The sequence below is a fragment of the Ranitomeya imitator genome, chromosome 1 (genome assembly GCF_032444005.1).
Source record: "Ranitomeya imitator isolate aRanImi1 chromosome 1, aRanImi1.pri, whole genome shotgun sequence".
Taxonomy (NCBI): domain Eukaryota; kingdom Metazoa; phylum Chordata; class Amphibia; order Anura; family Dendrobatidae; genus Ranitomeya; species Ranitomeya imitator.
The window spans coordinates 1,915,939-1,939,591 of NC_091282.1; the positions used below are offsets into that span (position 1 = coordinate 1,915,939).

Below are 23,653 nucleotides of genomic sequence, written 5' to 3' on the forward strand. Positions count from 1 at the left end.
GGTCAGCTCTAGTATATGATCCCAGTTGTACTAATAGTGCTGGCAAGACGGGCACATGGGGCGCCACTGAGTGGGAACATATCCAGAGATCACACCCACATCCACCCCGTGTGTATACTGGGGGTCAGCTCTAGTATATGATCCCAGTTGTACTAATAGTGCTGGCAAGACGGGCACATGGGGCACCACTGAGTGGGAACATATCCAGAGAGATCACACCCACATCCACCCCGTGTGTATACTGGGGGTCAGCTCTAGTATATGATCACAGTTGTACTAATAGTGCTGGCAAGACGGGCACATGGGGCACCACTGAGTGGGAACATATCCAGAGAGATCACACCCACATCCACCCCGTGTGTATACTGGGGGTCAGCTCTAGTATATGATCCCAGTTGTACTAATAGTGCTGGCAAGACGGGCGCATGGGGCACCACTGAGTGGGAACATATCCAGAGATCACACCCACATCCACCCCGTGTGTATACTGGGGGTCAGCTCTAGTATATGATCCCAGTTATACTAATAGTGCTGGCAAGACGGGCACATGGGGCGCCACTGAGTGGGAACATGTACAGAGAGATCACACCCACATCCACCCCGTGTGTATACTGGGGGTCAGCTCTAGTATATGATCACAGTTGTACTAATAGTGCTGGCAAGACGGGCACATGGGGCGCCACTGAGTGGGAACATATCCAGAGATCACACCCACATCCACCCCGTGTGTATACTGGGGGGTCAGCTCTAGTATATGATCCCAGTTGTACTAATAGTGCTGGCAAGACGGGCGCATGGGGCACCACTGAGTGGGAACATATCCAGAGATCACACCCACATCCACCCCGTGTGTATACTGGGGGTCAGCTCTAGTATATGATCCCAGTTGTACTAATAGTGCTGGCAAGACGGGCACATGGGGCACCACTGAGTGGGAACATATCCAGAGAGATCACACCCACATCCACCCCGTGTGTATACTGGGGGGTCAGCTCTAGTATATGATCCCAGTTGTACAAATAGTGCTGGCAAGACGGGCACATGGGGCGCCACTGAGTGGGAACATATCCAGAGATCACACCCACATCCACCCCGTGTGTATACTGGGGGTCAGCTCTAGTATATGATCCCAGTTGTACAAATAGTGCTGGCAAGACGGGCACATGGGGCGCCACTGAGTGGGAACATATCCAGAGATCACACCCACATCCACCCCGTGTGTATACTGGGGGTCAGCTCTAGTATATGATCACAGTTGTACTAATAGTGCTGGCAAGACGGGCACATGGGGCGCCACTGAGTGGGAACATATCCAGAGATCACACCCACATCCACCCCGTGTGTATACTGGGGGGTCAGCTCTAGTATATGATCCCAGTTGTACTAATAGTGCTGGCAAGACGGGCACATGGGGCGCCACTGAGTGGGAACATATCCAGAGATCATACCCACATCCACCCCGTGTGTATACTGGGGGGTCAGCTCTAGTATATGATCCCAGTTGTACTAATAGTGCTGGCAAGACGGGCACATGGGGCGCCACTGAGTGGGAACATATCCAGAGATCACACCCACATCCACCCCGTGTGTATACTGGGGGTCAGCTCTAGTATATGATCCCAGTTGTACTAATAGTGCTGGCAAGACGGGCGCATGGGGTGCCACTGAGTGGGAACATATCCAGAGATCATACCCACATCCACCCCGTGTGTATACTGGGGGTCAGCTCTAGTATATGATCCCAGCTGTACTAATAGTGCTGGCAAGACGGGCACATGGGGCGCCACTGAGTGGGAACATATCCAGAGATCACACCCACATCCACCCCGTGTGTATACTGGGGGTCAGCTCTAGTATATGATCCCAGCTGTACTAATAGTGCTGGCAAGACGGGCACATGGGGCGCCACTGAGTGGGAACATATCCAGAGATCACACCCACATCCACCCCGTGTGTATACTGGGGGGTCAGCTCTAGTATATGATCCCAGTTGTACTAATAGTGCTGGCAAGACGGGCACATGGGGCGCCACTGAGTGGGAACATATCCAGAGATCATACCCACATCCACCCCGTGTGTATACTGGGGGTCAGCTCTAGTATATGATCACAGTTGTACTAATAGTGCTGGCAAGACGGGCACATGGGGCCACTGAGTGGGAACATATCCAGAGATCATACCCACATCCACCCCGTGTGTATACTGGGGGTCAGCTCTAGTATATGATCACAGTTGTACTAATAGTGCTGACAAGACGGGCACATGGGGCGCCACTGAGTGGGAACATATCCAGAGAGATCACACCCACATCCACCCCGTGTGTATACTGGGGGTCAGCTCTAGTATATGATCCCAGTTGTACTAATAGTGCTGGCAAGACGGGCACATGGGGCGCCACTGAGTGGGAACATATCCAGAGATCACACCCACATCCACCCCGTGTGTATACTGGGGGTCAGCTCTAGTATATGATCCCAGTTGTACTAATAGTGCTGGCAAGACGGGCACATGGGGCACCACTGAGTGGGAACATATCCAGAGATCACACCCACATCCACCCCGTGTGTATACTGGGGGTCAGCTCTAGTATATGATCCCAGCTGTACTAATAGTGCTGGCAAGACGGGCACATGGGGCACCACTGAGTGGGAACATATCCAGAGAGATCACACCCACATCCACCCCGTGTGTATACTGGGGGGTCAGCTCTAGTATATGATCCCAGTTGTACTAATAGTGCTGGCAAGACGGGCACATGGGGCGCCACTGAGTGGGAACATATCCAGAGAGATCACACCCACATCCACCCCGTGTGTATACTGGGGGGTCAGCTCTAGTATATGATCCCAGTTGTACTAATAGTGCTGGCAAGACGGGCACATGGGGCGCCACTGAGTGGGAACATATCCAGAGATCATACCCACATCCACCCCGTGTGTATACTGGGGGGTCAGCTCTAGTATATGATCACAGTTGTACTAATAGTGCTGGCAAGACGGGCACATGGGGCGCCACTGAGTGGGAACATATCCAGAGATCACACCCACATCCACCCCGTGTGTATACTGGGGGGTCAGCTCTAGTATATGATCCCAGTTGTACTAATAGTGCTGGCAAGACGGGCACATGGGGCGCCACTGAGTGGGAACATATCCAGAGATCATACCCACATCCACCCCGTGTGTATACTGGGGGGTCAGCTCTAGTATATGATCCCAGTTGTACTAATAGTGCTGGCAAGACGGGCACATGGGGCACCACTGAGTGGGAACATATCCAGAAATCACACCCACATCCACCCCGTGTGTATACTGGGGGTCAGCTCTAGTATATGATCCCAGTTGTACTAATAGTGCTGGCAAGACGGGCACATGGGGCACCACTGAGTGGGAACATATCCAGAAATCACACCCACATCCACCCCGTGTGTATACTGGGGGTCAGCTCTAGTATATGATCCCAGTTGAAGTAATAGTGCTGGCAAGACGGGCACATGGGGCGCCACTGAGTGGGAACATATCCAGAGACCACACCCACATCCACCCCGTGTGTATACTGGGGGGTCAGCTCTAGTATATGATCCCAGTTGTACTAATAGTGCTGGCAAGACGGGCACATGGGGCGCCACTGAGTGGGAACATATCCAGAGAGATCATACCCACATCCACCCCGTGTGTATACTGGGGGTCAGCTCTAGTATATGATCCCAGTTGTACTAATAGTGCTGACAAGACGGGCGCATGGGGCACCACTGAGTGGGAACATATCCAGAGATCACACCCACATCCACCCCGTGTGTATACTGGGGGGTCAGCTCTAGTATATGATCACAGTTGTACTAATAGTGCTGGCAAGACGGGCACATGGGGCGCCACTGAGTGGGAACATATCCAGAGAGATCACACCCACATCCACCCCGTGTGTATACTGGGGGTCAGCTCTAGTATATGATCCCAGTTGTACTAATAGTGCTGACAAGACGGGCACATGGGGCGCCACTGAGTGGGAACATATCCAGAGATCACACCCACATCCACCCCGTGTGTATACTGGGGGGTCAGCTCTAGTATATGATCACAGTTGTACTAATAGTGCTGGCAAGACGGGCACATGGGGCGCCACTGAGTGGGAACATATCCAGAGAGATCACACCCACATCCACCCCGTGTGTATACTGGGGGTCAGCTCTAGTATATGATCCCAGTTGTACTAATAGTGCTGACAAGACGGGCACATGGGGCACCACTGAGTGGGAACATATCCAGAAATCACACCCACATCCACCCCGTGTGTATACTGGGGGTCAGCTCTAGTATATGATCCCAGTTGTACTAATAGTGCTGGCAAGACGGGCACATGGGGCGCCACTGAGTGGGAACATATCCAGAGATCACACCCACATCCACCCCGTGTGTATACTGGGGGTCAGCTCTAGTATATGATCCCAGTTGAAGTAATAGTGCTGGCAAGACGGGCACATGGGGCGCCACTGAGTGGGAACATATCCAGAGACCACACCCACATCCACCCCGTGTGTATACTGGGGGGTCAGCTCTAGTATATGATCCCAGTTGTACTAATAGTGCTGGCAAGACGGGCACATGGGGCGCCACTGAGTGGGAACATATCCAGAGAGATCATACCCACATCCACCCCGTGTGTATACTGGGGGTCAGCTCTAGTATATGATCCCAGTTGTACTAATAGTGCTGGCAAGACGGGCACATGGGGCGCCACTGAGTGGGAACATATCCAGAGAGATCACACCCACATCCACCCCGTGTGTATACTGGGGGTCAGCTCTAGTATATGATCCCAGTTGTACTAATAGTGCTGACAAGACGGGCACATGGGGCACCACTGAGTGGGAACATATCCAGAGATCACACCCACATCCACCCCGTGTGTATACTGGGGGTCAGCTCTAGTATATGATCCCAGTTGTACTAATAGTGCTGGCAAGACGGGCACATGGGGCGCCACTGAGTGGGAACATATCCAGAGATCATACCCACATCCACCCCGTGTGTATACTGGGGGTCAGCTCTAGTATATGATCCCAGTTGTACTAATAGTGCTGGCAAGACGGGCACATGGGGCGCCACTGAGTGGGAACATATCCAGAGATCATACTCACATCCACCCCGTGTGTATACTGGGGGTCAGCTCTAGTATATGATCCCAGTTGTACTAATAGTGCTGGCAAGACGGGCACATGGGGCGCCACTGAGTGGGAACATATCCAGAGATATCATACCCACATCCACCCCGTGTGTATACTGGGGGTCAGCTCTAGTATATGATCACAGTTGTACTAATAGTGCTGGCAAGACGGGCACATGGGGCGCCACTGAGTGGGAACATATCCAGAGAGATCACACCCACATCCACCCCGTGTGTATACTGGGGGGTCAGCTCTAGTATATGATCCCAGTTGTATTAATAGTGCTGGCAAGACGGGCACATGGGGCGCCACTGAGTGGGAACATATCCAGAGATCATACCCACATCCACCCCGTGTGTATACTGGGGGGTCAGCTCTAGTATATGATCCCAGTTGTACTAATAGTGCTGGCAAGACGGGCACATGGGGCACCACTGAGTGGGAACATGTACAGAGAGATCACACCCACATCCACCCCGTGTGTATACTGGGGGTCAGCTCTAGTATATGATCCCAGTTGTATTAATAGTGCTGGCAAGACGGGCACATGGGGCGCCACTGAGTGGGAACATATCCAGAGATCATACCCACATCCACCCCGTGTGTATACTGGGGGGTCAGCTCTAGTATATGATCCCAGTTATACTAATAGTGCTGGCAAGACGGGCACATGGGGCGCCACTGAGTGGGAACATATCCAGAGATCACACCCACATCCACCCCGTGTGTATACTGGGGGTCAGCTCTAGTATATGATCACAGTTGTACTAATAGTGCTGGCAAGACGGGCACATGGGGCGCCACTGAGTGGGAACATGTACAGAGAGATCACACCCACATCCACCCCGTGTGTATACTGGTGGTCAGCTCTAGTATATGATCCCAGCTGTACTAATAGTGCTGGCAAGACGGGCACATGGGGCACCACTGAGTGGGAACATATCCAGAGAGATCACACCCACATCCACCCCGTGTGTATACTGGGGGTCAGCTCTAGTATATGATCACAGTTGTACTAATAGTGCTGCCAAGACGGGCACATGGGGCACCACTGAGTGGGAACATATCCAGAGATCACACCCACATCCACCCCGTGTGTATACTGGGGGGTCAGCTCTAGTATATGATCCCAGTTGTACTAATAGTGCTGCCAAGACGGGCACATGGGGTGCCACTGAGTGGGAACATATCCAGAGATCACACCCACATCCACCCCGTGTGTATACTGGGGGTCAGCTCTAGTATATGATCCCAGTTGTACTAATAGTGCTGGCAAGACGGGCACATGGGGGGCCACTGAGTGGGAACATATCCAGAGATCATACCCACATCCACCCCGTGTGTATACTGGGGGGTCAGCTCTAGTATATGATCCCAGCTGTACTAATAGTGCTGGCAAGACGGGCACATGGGGCGCCACTGAGTGGGAACATATCCAGAGAGATCACACCCACATCCACCCCGTGTGTATACTGGGGGTCAGCTCTAGTATATGATCACAGTTGTACTAATAGTGCTGCCAAGACGGGCACATGGGGCACCACTGAGTGGGAACATATCCAGAGATCACACCCACATCCACCCCGTGTGTATACTGGGGGGTCAGCTCTAGTATATGATCCCAGTTGTACTAATAGTGCTGCCAAGACGGGCACATGGGGCGCCACTGAGTGGGAACATATCCAGAGAGATCACACCCACATCCACCCCGTGTGTATACTGGGGGTCAGCTCTAGTATATGATCCCAGTTGTACTAATAGTGCTGCCAAGACGGGCACATGGGGCGCCACTGAGTGGGAACATATCCAGAGAGATCACACCCACATCCACCCCGTGTGTATACTGGGGGTCAGCTCTAGTATATGATCACAGTTGTACTAATAGTGCTGCCAAGACGGGCACATGGGGCACCACTGAGTGGGAACATATCCAGAGATCACACCCACATCCACCCCGTGTGTATACTGGGGGGTCAGCTCTAGTATATGATCACAGTTGTACTAATAGTGCTGGCAAGACGGGCACATGGGGCGCCACTGAGTGGGAACATATCCAGAGAGATCACACCCACATCCACCCCGTGTGTATACTAGGGGTCAGCTCTAGTATATGATCCCAGTTGTACTAATAGTGCTGGCAAGACGGGCACATGGGGCACCACTGAGTGGGAACATATCCAGAGATCATACCCACATCCACCCCGTGTGTATACTGGGGGGTCAGCTCTAGTATATGATCCCAGTTGTACTAATAGTGCTGGCAAGACGGGCACATGGGGCGCCACTGAGTGGGAACATATCCAGAGATCATACCCACATCCACCCCGTGTGTATACTGGGGGTCAGCTCTAGTATATGATCCCAGTTGTACTAATAGTGCTGGCAAGACGGGCACATGGGGCGCCACTGAGTGGGAACATATCCAGAGATCACACCCACATCCACCCCGTGTGTATACTGGGGGTCAGCTCTAGTATATGATCCCAGTTGTACTAATAGTGCTGACAAGACGGGCACATGGGGCGCCACTGAGTGGGAACATATCCAGAGATCACACCCACATCCACACCGTGTGTATACTGGGGGTCAGCTCTAGTATATGATCCCAGTTGTACTAATAGTGCTGGCAAGACGGGCACATGGGGCGCCACTGAGTGGGAACATATCCAGAGATCACACCCACATCCACCCCGTGTGTATACTGGGGGTCAGCTCTAGTATATGATCCCAGTTGTACTAATACTGCTGGCAAGACGGGCACATGGGGCACCACTGAGTGGGAATATATCCAGAGAGATCATACCCACATCCACCCCGTGTGTATACTGGGGGGTCAGCTCTAGTATATGATCCCAGTTGTACTAATAGTGCTGGCAAGATGGGCACATGGGGCGCCACTGAGTGGGAACATATCCAGAGATCATACCCACATCCACCCCGTGTGTATACTGGGGGGTCAGCTCTAGTATATGATCCCAGTTGTACTAATAGTGCTGGCAAGACGGGCACATGGGGCGCCACTGAGAGGGAACATATCCAGAGAGATCACACCCACATCCACCCCGTGTGTATACTGGGGGGTCAGCTCTAGTATATGATCCCAGTTGTACTAATAGTGCTGGCAAGACGGGCACATGGGGCACCACTGAGTGGGAACATATCCAGAGATCATACCCACATCCACCCCGTGTGTATACTGGGGGGTCAGCTCTAGTATATGATCCCAGTTGTACTAATAGTGCTGGCAAGACGGGCACATGGGGCGCCACTGAGTGGGAACATATCCAGAGAGATCACACCCACATCCACCCCGTGTGTATACTGGGGGTCAGCTCTAGTATATGATCACAGTTGTACTAATAGTGCTGGCAAGATGGGCACATGGGGCGCCACTGAGTGGGAACATATCCAGAGATCATACCCACATCCACCCCGTGTGTATACTGGGGGGTCAGCTCTAGTATATGATCCCAGTTGTACTAATAGTGCTGGCAAGACGGGCACATGGGGCGCCACTGAGTGGGAACATATCCAGAGAGATCACACCCACATCCACCCCGCGTGTATACTGGGGGTCAGCTCTAGTATATGATCACAGTTGTACTAATACTGCTGGCAAGACGGGCACATGGGGCGCCACTGAGCGGGAACATATCCAGAGATCACACCCACATCCACCCCGTGTGTATACTGGGGGTCAGCTCTAGTATATGATCCCAGTTGTACTAATAGTGCTGGCAAGACGGGCACATGGGGCGCCACTGAGTGGGAACATATCCAGAGATCATACCCACATCCACCCCGTGTGTATACTGGGGGTCAGCTCTAGTATATGATCACAGTTGTACTAATAGTGCTGACAAGACGGGCACATGGGGCACCACTGAGTGGGAACATATCCAGAGATCACACCCACATCCACCCCGTGTGTATACTGGGGGGTCAGCTCTAGTATATGATCCCAGTTGTAGTAATAGTGCTGGCAAGACGGGCACATGGGGCGCCACTGAGTGGGAACATATCCAGAGAGATCACACCCACATCCACCCCGTGTGTATACTGGGGGGTCAGCTCTAGTATATGATCCCAGTTGTACTAATAGTGCTGGCAAGACGGGCACATGGGGCACCACTGAGTGGGAACATATCCAGAGAGATCATACCCACATCCACCCCGTGTGTATACTGGGGGTCAGCTCTAGTATATGATCCCAGTTGTACTAATAGTGCTGGCAAGACGGGCACATGGGGCACCACTGAGTGGGAACATATCCAGAGAGATCACACCCACATCCACCCCGTGTGTATACTGGGGGTCAGCTCTAGTATATGATCCCAGTTGTACTAATAGTGCTGGCAAGACGGGCACATGGGGCGCCACTGAGTGGGAACATATCCAGAGATCATACCCACATCCACCCCGTGTGTATACTGGGGGTCAGCTCTAGTATATGATCCCAGTTGTACTAATAGTGCTGGCAAGACGGGCACATGGGGCACCACTGAGTGGGAACATATCCAGAGAGATCACACCCACATCCACCCCGTGTGTATACTGGGGGGTCAGCTCTAGTATATGATCCCAGCTGTACTAATAGTGCTGGCAAGACGGGCACATGGGGCACCACTGAGTGGGAACATATCCAGAGATCATACCCACATCCACCCTGTGTGTATACTGGGGGGTCAGCTCTAGTATATGATCCCAGTTGTACTAATAGTGCTGGCAAGACGGGCACATGGGGCGCCACTGAGTGGGAACATATCCAGAGATCACACCCACATCCACCCCGTGTGTATACTGGGGGTCAGCTCTAGTATATGATCACAGTTGTACTAATAGTGCTGGCAAGACGGGCACATGGGGCGCCACTGAGTGGGAACATATCCAGAGATCACACCCACATCCACCCCGTGTGTATACTAGGGGTCAGCTCTAGTATATGATCACAGTTGTACTAATAGTGCTGGCAAGACGGGCACATGGGGCACCACTGAGTGGGAACATATCCAGAGAGATCATACCCACATCCACCCCGTGTGTATACTGGGGGTCAGCTCTAGTATATGATCCCAGTTGTACTAATAGTGCTGGCAAGACGGGCACATGGGGCGCCACTGAGTGGGAACATATCCAGAGATCACACCCACATCCACCCCGTGTGTATACTGGGGGTCAGCTCTAGTATATGATCCCAGTTGAAGTAATAGTGCTGGCAAGACGGGCACATGGGGCGCCACTGAGTGGGAACATATCCAGAGATCATACCCACATCCACCCCGTGTGTATACTGGGGGTCAGCTCTAGTATATGATCCCAGTTGTACTAATAGTGCTGGCAAGACGGGCGCATGGGGCACCACTGAGTGGGAACATATCCAGAGAGATCACACCCACATCCACCCCGTGTGTATACTGGGGGGTCAGCTCTAGTATATGATCCCAGTTGTACTAATAGTGCTGGCAAGACGGGCACATGGGGCGCCACTGAGTGGGAACATATCCAGAGATCACACCCACATCCACCCCGTGTGTATACTGGCGGTCAGCTCTAGTATATGATCCCAGTTGTACTAATAGTGCTGCCAAGACGGGCACATGGGGCACCACTGAGTGGGAACATATCCAGAGATCACACCCACATCCACCCCGTGTGTATACTGGGGGGTCAGCTCTAGTATATGATCCCAGTTGTACTAATAGTGCTGGCAAGACGGGCACATGGGGCGCCACTGAGTGGGAACATATCCAGAGATCATACCCACATCCACCCCGTGTGTATACTGGGGGTCAGCTCTAGTATATGATCCCAGTTGTACTAATAGTGCTGGCAAGACGGGCACATGGGGCACCACTGAGTGGGAACATATCCAGAGATCATACCCACATCCACACCGTGTGTATACTGGGGGTCAGCTCTAGTATATGATCCCAGTTGTACTAATAGTGCTGGCAAGACGGGCACATGGGGCACCACTGAGTGGGAACATATCCAGAGATCACACCCACATCCACCCCGTGTGTATACTGGGGGTCAGCTCTAGTATATGATCCCAGTTGTACTAATAGTGCTGGCAAGACGGGCACATGGGGCACCACTGAGTGGGAACATATCCAGAGAGATCACACCCACATCCACCCCGTGTGTATACTGGGGGTCAGCTCTAGTATATGATCCCAGTTGTACTAATAGTGCTGGCAAGACGGGCACATGGGGCGCCACTGAGTGGGAACATATCCAGAGATCACACCCACATCCACCCCGTGTGTATACTGGGGGGTCAGCTCTAGTATATGATCCCAGTTGTACTAATAGTGCTGGCAAGACGGGCACATGGGGCACCACTGAGTGGGAACATATCCAGAGATCACACCCACATCCACCCCGTGTGTATACTGGGGGTCAGCTCTAGTATATGATCCCAGTTGTACTAATAGTGCTGGCAAGACGGGCACATGGGGCACCACTGAGTGGGAACATATCCAGAGATCACACCCACATCCACCCCGTGTGTATACTGGGGGTCAGCTCTAGTATATGATCCCAGTTGTACTAATAGTGCTGGCAAGACGGGCACATGGGGCGCCACTGAGTGGGAACATATCCAGAGATCACACCCACATCCACCCAGTGTGTATACTGGGGGTCAGCTCTAGTATATGATCCCAGTTGTACTAATAGTGCTGGCAAGACGGGCACATGGGGCGCCACTGAGTGGGAACATATCCAGAGATCACACCCACATCCACCCCGTGTGTATACTGGGGGGTCAGCTCTAGTATATGATCCCAGTTGTACTAATAGTGCTGGCAAGACGGGCACATGGGGCACCACTGAGTGGGAACATATCCAGAGATCACACCCACATCCACCCCGTGTGTATACTGGGGGTCAGCTCTAGTATATGATCCCAGTTGTACTAATAGTGCTGGCAAGACGGGCACATGGGGCGCCACTGAGTGGGAATATATCCAGAGATCACACCCACATCCACCCCGTGTGTATACTGGGGGTCAGCTCTAGTATATGATCCCAGTTGTACTAATAGTGCTGGCAAGACGGGCACATGGGGCACCACTGAGTGGGAACATATCCAGAGATCACACCCACATCCACCCCGTGTGTATACTGGGGGTCAGCTCTAGTATATGATCACAGTTATACTAATAGTGCTGGCAAGACGGGCACATGGGGCACCACTGAGTGGGAACATATCCAGAGATCACACCCACATCCACCCCGTGTGTATACTGGGGGTCAGCTCTAGTATATGATCACAGTTGTACTAATAGTGCTGGCAAGACGGGCACATGGGGCGCCACTGAGTGGGAACATATCCAGAGAGATCACACCCACATCCACCCCGTGTGTATACTGGGGGTCAGCTCTAGTATATGATCCCAGTTATACTAATAGTGCTGGCAAGACGGGCACATGGGGCGCCACTGAGTGGGAACATATCCAGAGAGATCACACCCACATCCACCCCGTGTGTATACTGGGGGGTCAGCTCTAGTATATGATCCCAGCTGTACTAATAGTGCTGGCAAGACGGGCACATGGGGCACCACTGAGTGGGAACATATCCAGAGAGATCACACCCACATCCACCCCGTGTGTATACTGGGGGTCAGCTCTAGTATATGATCCCAGTTATACTAATAGTGCTGGCAAGACGGGCGCATGGGGCACCACTGAGTGGGAACATATCCAGAGATCACACCCACATCCACCCCGTGTGTATACTGGGGGTCAGCTCTAGTATATGATCCCAGTTGTACTAATAGTGCTGGCAAGACGGGCACATGGGGCGCCACTGAGTGGGAACATATCCAGAGATCACACCCACATCCACCCCGTGTGTATACTGGGGGTCAGCTCTAGTATATGATCCCAGCTGTACTAATAGTGCTGGCAAGACGGGCACATGGGGCGCCACGGAGTGGGAACATATCCAGAGATCACACCCACATCCACCCCGTGTGTATACTGGGGGTCAGCTCTAGTATATGATCCCAGTTATACTAATAGTGCTGGCAAGACGGGCACATGGGGCGCCACTGAGTGGGAACATATCCAGAGAGATCACACCCACATCCACCCCGTGTGTATACTGGGGGTCAGCTCTAGTATATGATCCCAGCTGTACTAATAGTGCTGGCAAGACGGGCACATGGGGCACCACTGAGTGGGAACATATCCAGAGATCACACCCACATCCACCCCGTGTGTATACTGGGGGTCAGCTCTAGTATATGATCCCAGTTGTACTAATAGTGCTGGCAAGACGGGCACATGGGGCACTACTGAGTGGGAACATATCCAGAGATCATACCCACATCCACCCCGTGTGTATACTGGGGGGTCAGCTCTAGTATATGATCCCAGCTGTACTAATAGTGCTGGCAAGACGGGCACATGGGGCACCACTGAGTGGGAACATATCCAGAGATCATACCCACATCCACCCCGTGTGTATTCTGTGGGTCAGCTCTAGTATATGATCCCAGCTGTACTAATAGTGCTGGCAAGACGGGCACATGGGGCACCACTGAGTGGGAACATATCCAGAGATCACACCCACATCCACCCCGTGTGTATACTGGGGGTCAGCTCTAGTATATGATCCCAGCTGTACTAATAGTGCTGGCAAGACGGGCACATGGGGCACCACTGAGTGGGAACATATCCAGAGATCACACCCACATCCACCCCGTGTGTATACTGGGGGTCAGCTCTAGTATATGATCCCAGTTGTACTAATAGTGCTGGCAAGACGGGCACATGGGGCACCACTGAGTGGGAACATATCCAGAGATCACACCCACATCCACCCCGTGTGTATACTGGGGGTCAGCTCTAGTATATGATCCCAGTTGTACTAATAGTGCTGGCAAGACGGGCACATGGGGCACCACTGAGTGGGAACATATCCAGAGATCACACCCACATCCACCCCGTGTGTATACTGGGGGTCAGCTCTAGTATATGATCCCAGCTGTACTAATAGTGCTGGCAAGACGGGCACATGGGGCACCACTGAGTGGGAACATATCCAGAGATCACACCCACATCCACCCCGTGTGTATACTGGGGGTCAGCTCTAGTATATGATCCCAGTTGTACTAATAGTGCTGGCAAGACGGGCACATGGGGCACTACTGAGTGGGAACATATCCAGAGATCATACCCACATCCACCCCGTGTGTATACTGGGGGGTCAGCTCTAGTATATGATCCCAGCTGTACTAATAGTGCTGGCAAGACGGGCACATGGGGCACCACTGAGTGGGAACATATCCAGAGATCATACCCACATCCACCCCGTGTGTATTCTGTGGGTCAGCTCTAGTATATGATCCCAGCTGTACTAATAGTGCTGGCAAGACGGGCACATGGGGCACCACTGAGTGGGAACATATCCAGAGATCACACCCACATCCACCCCGTGTGTATACTGGGGGTCAGCTCTAGTATATGATCCCAGCTGTACTAATAGTGCTGGCAAGACGGGCACATGGGGCACCACTGAGTGGGAACATATCCAGAGATCACACCCACATCCACCCCGTGTGTATACTGGGGGTCAGCTCTAGTATATGATCCCAGTTGTACTAATAGTGCTGGCAAGACGGGCACATGGGGCACCACTGAGTGGGAACATATCCAGAGATCACACCCACATCCACCCCGTGTGTATACTGGGGGTCAGCTCTAGTATATGATCCCAGTTGTACTAATAGTGCTGGCAAGACGGGCACATGGGGCACCACTGAGTGGGAACATATCCAGAGATCACACCCACATCCACCCCGTGTGTATACTGGGGGTCAGCTCTAGTATATGATCACAGTTGTACTAATAGTGCTGGCAAGACGGGCACATGGGGCACTACTGAGTGGGAACATATCCAGAGATCACACCCACATCCACCCCGTGTGTATACTGGGGGTCAGCTCTAGTATATGATCACAGTTGTACTAATAGTGCTGGCAAGACGGGCACATGGGGCACCACTGAGTGGGAACATATCCAGAGATCACACCCACATCCACCCCGTGTGTATACTGGGGGTCAGCTCTAGTATATGATCCCAGTTGTACTAATAGTGCTGGCAAGACGGGCACATGGGGCACTACTGAGTGGGAACATATCCAGAGATCATACCCACATCCACCCCGTGTGTATACTGGGGGGTCAGCTCTAGTATATGATCCCAGTTGTACTAATAGTGCTGGCAAGACGGGCACATGGGGCGCCACGGAGTGGGAACATATCCAGAGATCACACCCACATCCACCCCGTGTGTATACTGGGGGTCAGCTCTAGTATATGATCCCAGCTGTACTAATAGTGCTGGCAAGACGGGCACATGGGGCACCACTGAGTGGGAACATATCCAGAGATCACACCCACATCCACCCCGTGTGTATACTGGGGGTCAGCTCTAGTATATGATCCCAGTTGTACTAATAGTGCTGGCAAGACGGGCACATGGGGCACCACTGAGTGGGAACATATCCAGAGATCACACCCACATCCACCCCGTGTGTATACTGGGGGTCAGCTCTAGTATATGATCCCAGTTGTACTAATAGTGCTGGCAAGACGGGCACATGGGGCACCACTGAGTGCGAACATATCCAGAGATCACACCCACATCCACCCCGTGTGTATACTGGGGGTCAGCTCTAGTATATGATCCCAGTTGTACTAATAGTGCTGACAAGACGGGCACATGGGGCACCACTGAGTGGGAACATATCCAGAGAGATCATACCCACATCCACCCCGTGTGTATACTGGGGGTCAGCTCTAGTATATGATCCCAGTTGTACTAATAGTGCTGGCAAGACGGGCACATGGGGCACCACTGAGTGGGAACATATCCAGAGATCACACCCACATCCACCCCGTGTGTATACTGGGGGTCAGCTCTAGTATATGATCCCAGTTGTACTAATAGTGCTGGCAAGACGGGCACATGGGGCACCACTGAGTGGGAACATATCCAGAGATCACACCCACATCCACCCCGTGTGTATACTGGGGGTCAGCTCTAGTATATGATCCCAGTTGTACTAATAGTGCTGGCAAGACGGGCACATGGGGCGCCACGGAGTGGGAACATATCCAGAGATCATACCCACATCCACCCCGTGTGTATACTGGGGGTCAGCTCTAGTATATGATCCCAGTTGTACTAATAGTGCTGGCAAGACGGGCACATGGGGCACTACTGAGTGGGAACATATCCAGAGATCACACCCACATCCACCCCGTGTGTATACTGGGGGTCAGCTCTAGTATATGATCCCAGTTGTACTAATAGTGCTGGCAAGACGGGCACATGGGGCGCCACTGAGTGGGAACATATCCAGAGATCACACCCACATCCACCCCGTGTGTATACTGGGGGTCAGCTCTAGTATATGATCCCAGTTGTACTAATAGTGCTGGCAAGACGGGCACATGGGGCGCCACTGAGTGGGAACATATCCAGAGATCATACCCACATCCACCCCGTGTGTATACTGGGGGTCAGCTCTAGTATATGATCCCAGTTGTACTAATAGTGCTGGCAAGACGGGCACATGGGGCACTACTGAGTGGGAAGGATAACATGTACAGAGAGATCACACCCACATCCACCCCCTCTAGGATGTGAACCCCATCTGTTTTCAGGCAGTAATATACAAGTGCACTAGAGGAAGAAATCTCCATCCCGAAGCAGCGCCTCCCCTGTCTTCAGGCTGCATGCGGTATTGCAGCTCAGTCTCATTCCCTTTAAGTTGCAATACTGGACACAACCCATGGACAGTGGTGGCGCTGCCTCTGGAAGTGGCCATGTTTTGTAATCTTGTGCACCCCACCACCGCCAGGACCCCGATACTCACTGATAGATGGTCGGCAGCGCAGTGATGATAAATCGGCCACTCAGCCCTGCGAAGACAAGACGGGTGGGATGAGAGTGCGGGGTCTGGCTATTGAGGAGATGGGAGGGGGTCCGGCCGCTGGGGATTCCAGTAGGCGGTGGCGTTGCTCAGACGAATGGAACCTGTAAAGTGGCAGAACAAGACGGCGGGGACCATAGCGACGCCTGACAGCAGTGACCACCGCATGGAGCGGAGACCCCGGACATTACCTGGCTGGGCGGTGACGTCCACCTTGGCGACGTTAACATTCAGATCATCTCCCCATTCTGCAAACTCCTTCCACTCCAGCTGCAGCTTCTGGCAGGCCGGGCACCAGGGCGCGTAGCTGCGGGCACAACACGCGTGTTACACCAGTCTGGCAGGATCTCCACTTACTGCCGGCGAACGGAAACATTTTATTGCCAGCTAAAGAGTGAAAATCCTGCACCAACCCAATGCTGGTCACAGCTGAAGATCTGTTACAATTGTATCCAGTCCTGACAATCGCCTCAGCTGCACCGACACATTGTAACAGACAAGAGGAGTCACCCCGCGCAGGGTTGTTGGGGGCAGGCACGGCAAATCTCTGCAGCTAAGCCAGTCAGTGACAGCAGGAGAGAAAGGAAGATGGGAAATCCAGTACACAGCCGGACATTCAGGACAAACCCCCACTGTAGAACTACAAGTCCCAGGAAGTTTAGGACACCAAGTTCCTGGAGGCTGCTGTAGAACTACAAGTCCCAGGATATCTAACAGAGACTAATATCTGTGACTTCCTGGGAGCTGTCAATTTGCTGGTAGTTCTACAGACATTAGTCTTGGGGTAGGTGCACACGGTCTGTAAATGCTGCAGGTTGGACGGTGCTGCACCGACGCCCGTGGATCACCCGCAGAGACGGACATGTGGCGTCTCTCCAGACTGCAGCATGTCTATTCATCCTGCAGAGACGCAAGCTTCCACAAGATAAATCTCACCCATACAATGTATTGGACGCGGTGATTCCGCACGGTTCAGTGATCACATGAGGAATCACCTGCGGAGACGGACATGTGGCGTCTCTCCAGACTGCAGCATGTCTATTCATCCTGCAGAGACTCGAGCTTCCACAAGATAAATCTCACCCATACAATGTATTGGACGCGGTGATTCCGCACGGTTCAGTGATCACATGAGGAATCACCTGCGGAGACGGACATGTGGCGTCTCTCCAGACTGCAGCATGTCTATTCATCCTGCAGAGACGCGAGCTTCCACAAGATAAATCTCACCCATACAATGTATTGGACGCGGTGATTCCGCACGGTTCAGTGATCACATGCGGAATCACCTGTGGAGACGGACATGTGGCGTCTCTCCAGACTGCAGCATGTCTATTCATCCTGCAGAGACGCGAGCTTCCACAAGATAAATCTCACCCATACAATGTATTGGACGCGGTGATTCCGCACGGTTCAGTGATCACATGAGGAATCACCTGCGGAGACGGACATGTGGCGTCTCTCCAGACTGCAGCATGTCTATTCATCCTGCAGAGACTCGAGCTTCCACAAGATAAATCTCACCCATACAATGTATTGGACGCGGTTATTCCGCACGGTTCAGTGATCACATGCGGAATCACCTGTGGAGACGGACATGTGGCGTCTCTCCAGACTGCAGCATGTCTATTCATCCTGCAGAGACTCGAGCTTCCACAAGATAAATCTCACCCATACAATGTATTGGACGCGGTGATTCCGCACGGTTCAGTGATCACATGCGGAATCACCTGTGGAGACGGACATGTGGCGTCTCTCCAGACTGCAGCATGTCTATTCATCCTGCAGAGACTCGAGCTTCCACAAGATAAATCTCACCCATACAATGTATTGGACGCGGTGACTCCGCACGGTTCAGTGATCACATGAAGAATCACCTGTGGAGACGGACATGTGGCGTCTCTCCAGACTGCAGCATGTCTATTCATCCTGCAGAGACGCGAGCTTCCACAAGATAAATCTCACCCATACAATGTATTGGACGCGGTGATTCCGCACGGTTCAGTGATCACATGCGGAATCACCTGTGGAGACGGACATGTGGCGTCTCTCCAGACTGCAGCATGTCTATTCATCCTGCAGAGACGCGAGCTTCCACAAGATAAATCTCACCCATACAATGTACTGGACGCAGTAATTCCGCACGGTTCAGTGATCACATGAGGAATCACCTGCGGAGACGGACATGTGGCGTCTCTCCAGACTGCAGCATGTCTATTCATCCTGCAGAGACGCTAGCTTCCACAAGATAAATCTCACCCATACAATGTACTGGACGCAGTGATTCCGCACGGTTCAGTGATCACATGAGGAATCACCTGTGGAGACGGACATGTGGCGTCTCTCCAGACTGCAGCATGTCTATTCATCCTGCAGAGACGCGAGCTTCCACAAGATAAATCTCACCCATACAATGTACTGGACGCGGTGATTCCGCACGGTTCAGTGATCACATGAGGAATCACCTGTGGAGACGGACATGTGGCGTCTCTCCAGACTGCAGCATGTCTATTCATCCTGCAGAGACGCGAGCTTCCACAAGATAAATCTCACCCATACAATGTATTGGACGCGGTGATTCCGCACGGTTCAGTGATCACATGCGGAATCACCTGTGGAGACGGACATGTGGCGTCTCTCCAGACTGCAGCATGTCTATTCATCCTGCAGAGACTCGAGCTTCCACAAGATAAATCTCACCCATACAATGTATTGGACGCGGTGATTCCGCACGGTTCAGTGATCACATGAGGAATCACCTGTGGAGACAGACATGTGGCGTCTCTGCAGACTGCAGCATGTCTATTCATCCTGCAGAGACGCGAGCTTCCACAAGATAAATCTCACCCATACAATGTATTGGACGCGGTGATTTCGCACGGTTCAGTGATCACATGAGGAATCACCTGCGGAGACGGACATGTGGCGTCTCTCCAGACTGCAGCATGTCTATTCATCCTGCAGAGACTCGAGCTTCCACAAGATAAATCTCACCCATACAATGTATTGGACGCGGTGATTCCGCACGGTTCAGTGATCACATGCGGAATCACCTGTGGAGACGGACATGTGGCGTCTCTCCAGACTGCAGCATGTCTATTCATCCTGCAGAGACGCAAGCTTCCACAAGATAAATCTCACCCATACAATGTACTGGACGCGGTGATTCCGCACGGTTCAGTGATCACATGCGGAATCACCTGTGGAGACGGACATGTGGCGTCTCTCCAGACTGCAGCATGTCTATTCATCCTGCAGAGACTCGAGCTTCCACAAGATAAATCTCACCCATACAATGTATTGGACGCGGTGATTCCGCACGGTTCAGTGATCACATGAGGAATCACCTGTGGAGACGGACATGTGGCGTCTCTCCAGACTGCAGCATGTCTATTCATCCTGCAGAGACTCGAGCTTCCACAAGATAAATCTCACCCATACAATGTATTGGACGCGGTGATTCCGCACGGTTCAGTGATCACATGCGGAATCACCTGTGGAGACGGACATGTGGCGTCTCTCCAGACTGCAGCATGTCTATTCATCCTGCAGAGACGCAAGCTTCCACAAGATAAATCTCACCCATACAATGTACTGGACGCGGTGATTCCGCACGGTTCAGTGATCACATGCGGAATCACCTGTGGAGACGGACATGTGGCGTCTCTCCAGACTGCAGCATGTCTATTCATCCTGCAGAGACTCGAGCTTCCACAAGATAAATCTCACCCATACAATGTATTGGACGCGGTGATTCCGCACGGTTCAGTGATCACATGCGGAATCACCTGCGGAGACGGACATGTGGCGTCTCTCCAGACTGCAGCATGTCTATTCATCCTGCAGAGACTCGAGCTTCCACAAGATAATTCTCACCCATACAATGTACTGGACGCGGTGATTCCGCACGGTTCAGTGATCACATGCGGAATAGCTGGCAGCGGACACGAGCTGTGTCCCATGCACTGCCAATTACTGACCGTGTGCACATATGGTTTCCTGGGATTTGTAGTTCTACAGGAGCTCTTTTAGGCTTCTCGTCGCCAAATGTTCTATCAGTAGCCAGTACATGCCACAAAGTGTTCTGGAATTGGTTGTAGAACTAGAAGTGCCAGCAAGCCCCTCAGCAAGGCTAAGGCCACGTGCACACGTTGCGGATTTTTCCGGAGTGATTTTTGTAAATCTGCACTGCGGATTTACCGCGATTTTTTGGCGGATTCCTATTATGGAGCAGGTGTAAACCGCTGTGGAATCCGCACAAAGAAGTGACATGCTGCGGAATGTACACTGCTGCGTTTCCACATGTTGTTTTCCGCAGCATGTGCACTGCGGATTGCGGTTTCCATAGGTTTACATAGGGTTACATGGTGCTGTAAACTCAGGGAAAACTGCTGCAGATCCGCAGAAAAATCCGCCACGTGTGCACAGAGCCTCAGTGGCTGGAAATAGTCTACAGCTGTAGAACTACAAGTACAAGGGTACTGTCGAGATTTTACAAGATTAGAGCAGAGACTCACTCTGGTAGAACCACAAGTCCCAGGAGCCCGGGACCGGCTGCTGCCATTTTATTCTTGCTGTAGTTCTAATTAGTCCCAGGAAACTGATACAGCAGAACTACAAGTGCCAGCAAGTCTAGAAGAGCAGGAGTCAGGAATAGCATCTGTCATTGTAGAACTACAAGTCCCAGAAAAGCCGTCAGTGGGGCAGAGAGTAACGTCTGCAGAACTACAATCACCAGCGATCCTACAACACCCAGAAGCCGCAGTTTGCTAGGACTTGTAGTTCTACACTATTCCAGACTGCTGAGCCTTGTGGTTCTACACTTGCTGGAACTTGCAGTTCTCCGTGGCCAATGCCTGTCTCCTCGGCTTCTCTAGAACCACAAGTCTCAGCAAGAATAAACCAGCATAGCCAGAGCTGGGCTCCTGGGACTTGTGGTTCTACAACAGCACAACGTTCCTAGCGCCTACGCCTTTAGCAGCTTGCTGGCACTTGTAGTTCCCCAATAGTCGTCTGCACCCGGCTCCTCGGCTTCCTGGTGTTTGTTGTGCTACAGCCACAAGGCCTCGGAGCCAGATCTAGAGGAGCAGACTGCTGGTAGAACCACAAGTACCAGCAGACACTGACGTCTGTAGAATTACCAGCAGGCAAGTGTGGAACCACAAGCGCCAGCACACCCAGACAGCGCCCTCAGCCTTACAATGTGATCATCCATTCCCCCTGCAGGACGTCCCTCCAGCTGCCGTCAGTGATCTCCAGCACGTCTCCCTTCTTGGCCAGCAGCAGCGTTACCGGGAGCAGGACGAGCAGGAAGCGGCGGACAACGTGCAGCGCCATGACACCGGTGACCCCGCCCCTCACAGGGCGCCATGACCCCGCTGACCCCGCCCCTCACACTGCGAGGACACCGCTGACCCCGCCCCTCACACGGCGCCATGACCCCGCTGACCCCGCCCCTCACACGGCGCCATGACACCGCGGACCCCGCCCCTCACACTGCGAGGACACCGCTGACCCCGCCCCTCACACAGAGCCATGATGACACCGCTGACCCCGCCCCTCACACGGCGCCATGACACCGCTGACCCCGCCCCTCACACGGCGCCATGACACCGCTGATCCCGCCAATCACACGGCGCCATGACACTGCTGACCCCGCCCCTCACACGGCGCCATGACACCGCCCCTCACACAGCGAGGACACCACAGGCAGCCGATAGACAGGGGGGAGGAGCTAGGGGGCTCTCTCTCAGCGCCACGCCCAATGACGCCACCTTGTGGTTGGCAAACAGTCACGTGGTGTACCCGAACTCTACTGCATTGCACGATGGCGCCACCTTGTGGTTGGTAAAATCACATTTAGGATTGACGGACAAGGTTTGAGCAATTCAGTTATTTTTAGTATGCTTTACTCAGAAATAAAAATTTTCTCCACATTATTTTGGTCAACAGTCCATACATAAAATGCAAAAAAAAGCACAGATTCCATTATCGCTGTCCCCAATGGGGCTCACACTCTTCATCTACTATGGGGATTGATTTGGAATGTGGGAGGAAACCAAAGGGAATCCACAGAAATACGGGGAGAATTAGACCCCTAAATATAGGCCCCAGACCTGAAAATAAATGCTGCTGATCGGCTGTGATGGACACTTAGGCTGCGGCTCAGGCTGTGTGTCCTGTTATGACCTGGTGATTTAGGGTTAGGGTTTTAGGGTTAAGGTTAGGGTTAGGGGTTTAGGGTTAGGGGGTTAGGGTTAGAGGGTTAGGGTTAGGGGGTTAGGGTTAGGGTTAGGGTTAGAGGGTTAGGGTTAGGGTTAGGGTTCCCCAAGTGTCTTAATGCGTTTTCCCGGTTCCCCAAGTGTCTTAATGCGTTTTCCCGGTTCCCCAAGTGTCTTAATGCGTTTTCCCGGTTCCCCAAGTGTCTTAATGCGTTTTCCCGGTTCCCCAAGTGTCTTAATGCGTTTTCCCGGTTCCCCAAGTGTCTTAATTCGATCGAACATGCTATCCCTCCCCTGTTCTCTACTCTAACCCT

General features: G+C 52.6%; 1 protein-coding gene across 1 annotated transcript in view; it reads right to left on the reverse strand.

Moving 5' to 3' along the window:
* Positions 1-22,495, reverse strand: part of LOC138657726 (thioredoxin-related transmembrane protein 1-like) — a 63,317-nt gene extending 40,822 nt beyond the window's left edge. Inside the window, exons 1-3 of the mRNA XM_069745410.1 lie at positions 22,319-22,495; positions 17,310-17,425; positions 17,062-17,107 (exon numbers count right to left, since the gene is read on the reverse strand). Coding sequence (XP_069601511.1) covers positions 17,062-17,107; positions 17,310-17,425; positions 22,319-22,455 — 299 coding nt within the window. The 5' untranslated portion in view covers positions 22,456-22,495. The remainder of the gene's footprint in view (positions 1-17,061; positions 17,108-17,309; positions 17,426-22,318) is intronic.
* Positions 22,496-23,653: the final 1,158 nt, after the last annotated feature.